The 6842-nt window shown below is 61.9% G+C and overlaps 2 protein-coding genes across 3 annotated transcripts in view; one reads left to right on the forward strand and one right to left on the reverse strand.

Moving 5' to 3' along the window:
• The window catches only part of CCDC61 (coiled-coil domain containing 61), a 24275-nt gene extending 21981 nt beyond the window's left edge, over positions 1–2294 (forward strand). Inside the window, 9 exon segments of the mRNA XM_027767205.1 lie at positions 6–39; positions 83–340; positions 447–522; positions 835–925; positions 927–996; positions 1076–1154; positions 1313–1373; positions 1811–1883; positions 1983–2294. Coding sequence (XP_027623006.1) covers positions 6–39; positions 83–340; positions 447–522; positions 835–925; positions 927–996; positions 1076–1154; positions 1313–1373; positions 1811–1883; positions 1983–2080 — 840 coding nt within the window. The 3' untranslated portion in view covers positions 2081–2294.
• A 112-nt stretch (positions 2295–2406) lies between these two features.
• Positions 2407–6842, reverse strand: part of PGLYRP1 (peptidoglycan recognition protein 1) — a 6669-nt gene continuing 2233 nt past the window's right edge. For both annotated transcript variants that reach the window (XM_027767032.1, XM_006142096.3), the window contains 2 exons: positions 4044–4165; positions 2407–3038 (listed from right to left, as the gene is read on the reverse strand). In XM_027767032.1, coding sequence (XP_027622833.1) covers positions 2860–3038; positions 4044–4165 — 301 coding nt within the window. In that variant the 3' untranslated portion in view covers positions 2407–2859. The remainder of the gene's footprint in view (positions 3039–4043; positions 4166–6842) is intronic.

Below are 6842 nucleotides of genomic sequence, written 5' to 3' on the forward strand. Positions count from 1 at the left end.
TGGAGGGGCGGGGCCGGGGCGGGGCCTGCGAGGTCGTGGGCGAGCCGCGGACGTCTCGCAGTAGGTGGGGAATGGGTCTGAGTCCTCAGAGGGCGCGGTTGGGGACGAGGCCTCAGACTGCAGCTGTCCCGGCTGGCGGGGAACTGGACGGCCCTTCCTCTCCGCTCCAGGAGACGGACTCCGCCCGTGGTGCCGCCCTCGACCCGCGAGGACCGGGCTTCCTCGTCCCGGGAGCGCTCCACGTCGCGTGGCCGCGGTGCTGCGCGCTCCTCGTCGCGGGAGAGTGCCCGAGGGGGCCGGGGTCGTGGCCGGCCTGCCCGCCCGTCACCCTCGCCCACAGGTCTGTGCCCCCCACGCTCGGGCCCCTAGGGGAAGCGGAGGACACTAGCGCCCTGGGGCGTGATTCTGTGACCTCAGCCCGTCTTCTCCCTCCTCCCTCGTCCTAGGTGGTCGCGTGCCCCGCTTCGACCCCACGGCTTTTGTGAAAGCTAAGGAGAAAAAGCAGAGAGAGATCAGGATGAAGTTAGTGCTGGCCCTCCCCTACCTGCGCTTGTCCCTGTGCACAGCCGGCCTCTGACCGCGGGGGGCGCTCTTCTCCCCCATCCCGTGTGTCTCCATCACCTGTCACCTGCGCCCTTTCTCCTTCTCCACCTGCTGGGGCTCCTCACCTGCCCTCCTACTTGTCTCCCACCCCCACCTGGTCTGTCTCTGCATGCTTTTTCCCCCTCCTGGACCAGGTGACCTCAGGAGGGTCACAGCCAGAGACCGTGTGCAGCGACGCCCTTCCCCACGTTGGTTGGTGTACAGGCGGGCGTCTCCTTTCCCGCTTCCCAGGCAACAGCAGCAGCGGAACCGTTTGGGCAGTGGAGGCAGCGGGGACGGCCCCAACATCTCATGGTCTCGCCAGGCCCGGCCCCCTGCCGCCATGCCTGGCCCCGCCCTCCTTGTCGGGCGCGGGGAATGCAGCTAACCGCTCCCGAAACCGCAGCTCCTCGGGTAACTGCCTCGGGTAACTGCTGGAGGCTGCGGGCCAGGCTGGGCGCCGCGGCGAGGCTCACTTCCGCTCCTCCCCTAGTGGACAGTTTCCGCAGCCGCTGCTCGTCCGCCAGCTCCTGCAGCGAGTTCGAGGACTTCTCCGAGTCTCTCTCCAGAGGGTAAAACGGACATCGGAATGGCCACCCCAGATGGGTGTCGGGGAGGCTGGAAACTGGCTTCGGCTGAGAAATTGGGTGGAGGCCAGGGCTTTGAAACCACAAGGGTGGGCGAGGCAGGAGATCCAGACTCGCCACCATTGGTTTCTCCCTTCCGGTAGTGTTCACCGCAGGGGCCGTGGGAAGCCTCCCAGCCCCACACCTTGGAGCAGGTCCAATACAGTAAGTGTGGGGAGGAGGGAGGAGGGGGAAGGGGGAGGGGGAGGTTAAGCCACTGGGTCCCAGGATTCCATCCCAGGGATCAGGTTGCAGAGTGACTGGGCAGTGCTCTGGAAAGGCCCTTGGAGACGGGATTGCAGGGCGTGATGATGAGAGGCACAGTGATGCTGTTTAGGGCTCTGGTCCCAAGCCATGGCTTCTCCGCTCACCTGTGGGACTCAAGGCAGCCGTTTGGCCTCTGTGCCTTTTCTGTACCCCTTAAATGGGACAGTAACGTCACCTCAGGGTCCTTATGAAGAGGTTGCCTTGCAAACCATCAGTGCCCAGGAGGTACCAGCTCTCATTTTTCCTGAGCTCCTTAGGTTCAGAATTTCTAGTGGGAATGGGGGAGGGCAGGAATAGAGAGTGCCTGACGCCCTCTCCTGCTTCCCCATCACCAGAAGTCCACCCCCCTGGAACGAGGCCACCATCAGAGACGCCTGGCTAGTTCTGGGGGCTGGGTCCCCATCAGAGGTGAGCCTGGAACTCCACATGTCCCCCACCCCTGCTGGGGCGGTGATGAGGGCAGTACAGGCCCCTCACAGCCCCCCGCTCCCACACCTGCTCCCCCAGAGTACAGCTCGGACCACCAGGCGGCTGACATGGCCGAGATAGACGCGCGCCTGAAGGCCTTGCAGGAGTACATGAACCGGCTGGACACGCGGTCGTGACCCCGGCCTGGACAGGGGTGCTGTCACTCCACCTCCCACCTTCCACAGGGTATGGTGTGGAGGGCGGGGCTAGGCCGGCAGCCCGGTGCAGGCCACGCCCCTCCTGGTGCTCCTGGGGTCTCAGGTGTGTGAGGCCCCAAGCCCGCCCTCCCCAGGCAGTGCATGCTGGGAAGGAGGACATGTGTGTGTGTAAATAAACATGTTTGTCCTGGGACCCCTCAGCTTATGAGTGAAGGGTGGGGGTAGTGGATGAGGAGAAAGGACGAGGACTGGGGTGCGTGGAATTGGGACTCGTATGCATTTCTGGACATGGAAGCAGAGTGGGGTTCAGGCTCAGGGAAAATTTACTCTAAATGCGAGAGGGACCTGAGGGGCGGGAGCGAGCAGCCTTCCCAGAGGAGTCCACGCAGAGACTCTGCAAAGGGTGTCTTTGGCTGGGTGGTGGGGAAGGGGTGTCTTGCAGCATGGTTCACTGCCTGGGAGGACGCCGCGCTGCCGTCGGTGACATCCGGGCCAATTGGTGCTGATTCCTGGGCTCTGACCTGAGACCTCTGGGTTCTGAGCTGTGATGTTGCTCCCAAGCTGGGATCTCCGGGGTCTTGGTTCAGGGTCGGGGCCTCTGGGTTCTGAGCACCAGCGAGGACAGTGTTGGGGTCTCGTGGGAGGGGACAAGGGGCCATGTGGCAGGACTGTCAGGACCACGCTTCAAGCTGCAGCTTTATTGGAGGAGGCGGCGGTGGGGTTCGGGCGTGGCGGGGGAGCGGGCGATGAGAGGAGCCTCACTCACGGTAGTGTGGCCAAGTCTTGATGATTTCGTAGAGCTGGTCCCCTGGAGACAGGGTCTGCTGCACGTCCCGGTGCCCTTTGACCTCGTATCTGGGGCTGAGGACTCCCTTAGCCACACCACAAGCCAGCAGATTCTTGGCTGCCCGGAGGGCCCGGGGTGGGGGTGCACGCTCTGGGGGTGGCAGAAGCAGAAGTTAGGTTGGCATTCCTCAAAGGGCGGAGGTGATGCGGGCTAGTGGGTTTGACTGTGCTCTGAGCTGGACTGCCTTCTTTTTTTCTTGGAGAGGTTTTCGCTATAGGGCACGTGCACTCACCAGACAGACAGAGAGAGAGAGAGACAGAAAGCAAGAAATCACCCCCCTGGGGGGATGGCCACACCCCAATCCCTTCTCCTCCATTCTCCTCTCGGGATCTTGGGCATGCACGCACACGCGCCCAGCGTGAGTTTTAAGCCACTGGGTCCGGGACTCGAACTGCAGTCGACCACGTGGGAGTCCAGCGACATAGCCGTTATGCCAACCGCTGGTCCCAGGACTGCCTTCTCTGCCTCGCTTTCCCTCTCCATGAAAAGAGAGCATAAAGTGCCTCTGAGGCCGTGGGAGGTACAGTCCGTTACTTTGTCACACCTCAGGACGGCCTGGCATGGAGGGGGCCCACAGCGGGCACTTGGCTGTGAGGTGGTTATTGCCATGGTCCCTCTGCCTCACCTCTGGATCCTGCCACAGTGTATCAAGTACAATTTATCACATTTATCAATGACTTCTTGGGTGCCATGGGCTGGCCTGGGGTTTCTTCTTCTTCTTTTTTTTTTTTTAAATACTTTTTCAAAAGGAGGCACCCCCAACAGTATCTTCATGTCACACTCTTCAGCTATCCAGCTTCACGGGCACATGCGTGGATGCCAGTGTGTACAGGAGACCTCGGGATGCAAACCCGGGCCCTCGCCCTGCGGCCTCAGCATCGCCGGGCCAGGCTGGCCGGGAGTTTTATACAGACCAGCCCCCCTCGCCCTCAGCCTGCAGTTGAAAGTGACCCCCATGTTCTAACGGAGGAAACAGAGCTGAGCAAAGGGAGACGCTGGCCTGCGGTCACAGGGCTTGGAGGTGCCACCACCTCTGTGCCGTGCCGTCCCCTAGACCCGTCAGCCCCCACCCTGACCGAGCGGACGGCCGCTTACCCATGTAGTTGCCCATGAAGGTGATGCCGATGGATATGGGGTTCCAGGTGGGACCTGTGTGGTCGCCCTTTATGTTCCAGCCGCGGCCCTCATACACCAGCCCGTCTTCTCCGATGAGGAAGCTGTGTGGACAAGCGTGCTCAGTGAGCGAGGGCTTCCTGGAGGAGGATGCATTCCACCCAACAGCCACCCCCCCCATTCCTGCCCCAGCACACGCGGCTTTCCCCAGCGTGCTCTTCCCCGTGCCCTAATTTTCCACACGAATGATGACCAACCGCGAATTCAGTCCCTGCTGCAGGCCGCGCACAGCTCCGTATGTCGCTGTTGTCACCCTCACAGCAACCCTGGGAGTTGCGACCACCTCCCTTCTTATATGGAGAGAACCAGAGAGGTGCAGTCACCCGCCCAAGGTCACACAGCATTCTGGTGCAGAGCCAGGTTGTCACCCAGGCCCCCAGGCCCTACCACATGGTCTCGTCCTTGCTCCTTCTGCCTCCCTGGAGGGTTCGTTGAACTGCTTTGCCAAACCCTCACACGGCCACCCTCTGAGGTCGATATGTGGTCACCCCATTTTAAGGTGAGGAGTAGAGACTCAGGGCTGGGGTCTGCACAAGGCCATGTTCCCAGAAACCTCTCAGAACTCTGCCCTCACTCCAGCCTACTTCTGCCCTCAAGGTCCACTCAGCGACAAGATCGGGGACACAAGATTGGGGTCACCATCAGAACAGGCCCTGGAACCCCAGCCCCGGTCTCGGTGAGGTTTTGGATCCTGGCACTTGACACATCTCAATTGCGCGAGTCTGACCAGGCACCGTGGAATGAGCTAGATCAGCATCTCGGACCCATGTGCCTGCCGACTCCGCCACCGGCCCACAGGGTCGATAATGATGCACAGAGTGTCGGGACCTCTGGGTTTCAAGCCCGAGTGTCCCACTCAGGTAGCCAGCCCTGTCTCCGAGGAGACCGGAAACACCACAGCAAGGCCGGGGCTGCAGGGCCGTCAGGGCCCCGCTCCCTCTGCATCTGTTAGACCGTCAGGGCCCCGCTCCCAGTGCGTCTCTCAGGCCGTCGGGGTCCCGCTCCCTCTGCATCTGTTAGACCGTCGGGGCCCCGCTCCCTGTGCGTCTCTCAGGCCATCAGGGCCCCGCTCCCAGTGCGTCTGTTAGACCGTCGGGGCCTCCCTCCCTGTGTGTCTCTCGGACTGTCAGGGTCCCGCTCCCTGTGCGTCTGTTAGACCATCAGGGCCTCCCTCCCTGTGTGTCTCGGGCTGTCAGGGTCCTGCTCCCTGTACGTCTCTCGGACTGTCAGGGTCCCGCTCCCTGTGTGTCTCTCAGGCCGTCGGGGTCCTGTTCCCTGTGTATCTCTCAGGCCGTCAGGGTCCCGCTCCCTGTGCGCCTGTTAGACCGTCAGGGTTCCGCTCCCTGTGTGTCTCTCAGGCCGTCAGGGTCCCGCTCCCTGTGCGCCTGTTAGACCGTCGGGGTCCCGCTCCCTGTGTGTCTCTCAGGCCGTCGGGGTCCCGCTCCCTGTGCGCCTGTTAGACCGTCAGGGTTCCGCTCCCTGTGCGTCTCTCAGGCCGTTGGGGTCCTGTTTGCTGTGCGTCTGTTGGACGGACTCAATTGGTTTCAGCTGCAGCCATTGCCGGGAGGTTCAGGCCACAGCCCAGCCCCATTGACAGGTGCAGAACAGGGTCAGAGAGAGTGACATGGCGGGGAAGAGGGCTCGGAATGTTAGACCCTGAGTCCTAAGATCTGAGGAACTCCAGACTGCTCTTCTGAGAGGGGACTCCGAGCGGAGGCCCCGGAACCTGGCTTGGGTCCTCACCATTTGCAGCAGACTCAGAACCAGAGCCCTGACTGGGGACCAAACCTTGCAGTTGGAGTCTCTGAATTATACCATCTTGAGCTAGCTGGGGATGCCTCTGGAGGCTTCCAGACTTCCCTGGGGCCTGCTGTAGCAATCTCCAGGGGCTGGGCCCAGGGACCTGCATTTCCAGTAAGCGCTCCCCGTGATTCTGACACCCAGGTAGGAACTGCATGGTTCTGGTGTTCCCCATGGGCCCTTGTGTGGGACTCCAGCCTGTGATGCTGAAAAAGAAGCTGCCGGTCCCCGGCCCCAAGGCCCATCTAGCCAACCCCTCACTCCTGCTCCCCTTTTCTCTGCAGCAGCCAGGGGGCACCTCAGACACTAAACCAGCTCGCGCCCTCTGCTCAGAGCCCTCCCATGGTTCCCGTCTCAGAGTAGAAACCAAAGCCCTCACCTTGGCCCACAAGGCCCTTCACCATCTGGCCCCATCAATCCCTTCCTCCTCGTTCCGTGTCCCCTGCCTCAGTCAGCCACCCCGTCCTTCAGACATGACCCCGGTGCCCCAGAACCACTCTTCCTGACCCCTCCCTCTGCTCCCCCATCCCAGGGCCAACAGCACTGCCGTCTCAGGGCTTCCCCTCACCCCCGCCCCAGCTTGTGCCATGGTGTGGGTGCAAGGAGCCCCCTGGGCGGTCGGGTCACATCGTGGTCCCCTCCTTCCAGCCCATCGGGGTTGTGGGTGTATTCATCCCCTGGCACATTTCAGGCCGACCAGGCAGGGGAGCTGGACCGGCCTGCCATGGACTGCCAGGCCTGCAGCCCCATTCTCCAGGGACTGCCCCAAGAGTCTGGCCCGGGGCTGTGCTTTTTATTTTGATTTGATTTTATTTTTTTTTATGGAGAGTTTTTTTTTTTTGCTATAGGGCGTGTGCACTCACCAAACAGAGAGACAGAAAGCGAGAAATCACCCCCCAGGGGGGAAGGTCACGCCCCAAT

Source organism: Tupaia chinensis, unplaced genomic scaffold, assembly GCF_000334495.1.
Source record: "Tupaia chinensis unplaced genomic scaffold, TupChi_1.0 Scaffold000067_1, whole genome shotgun sequence".
In the NCBI taxonomy this organism is placed as follows: Eukaryota; Metazoa; Chordata; class Mammalia; order Scandentia; family Tupaiidae; genus Tupaia; species Tupaia belangeri.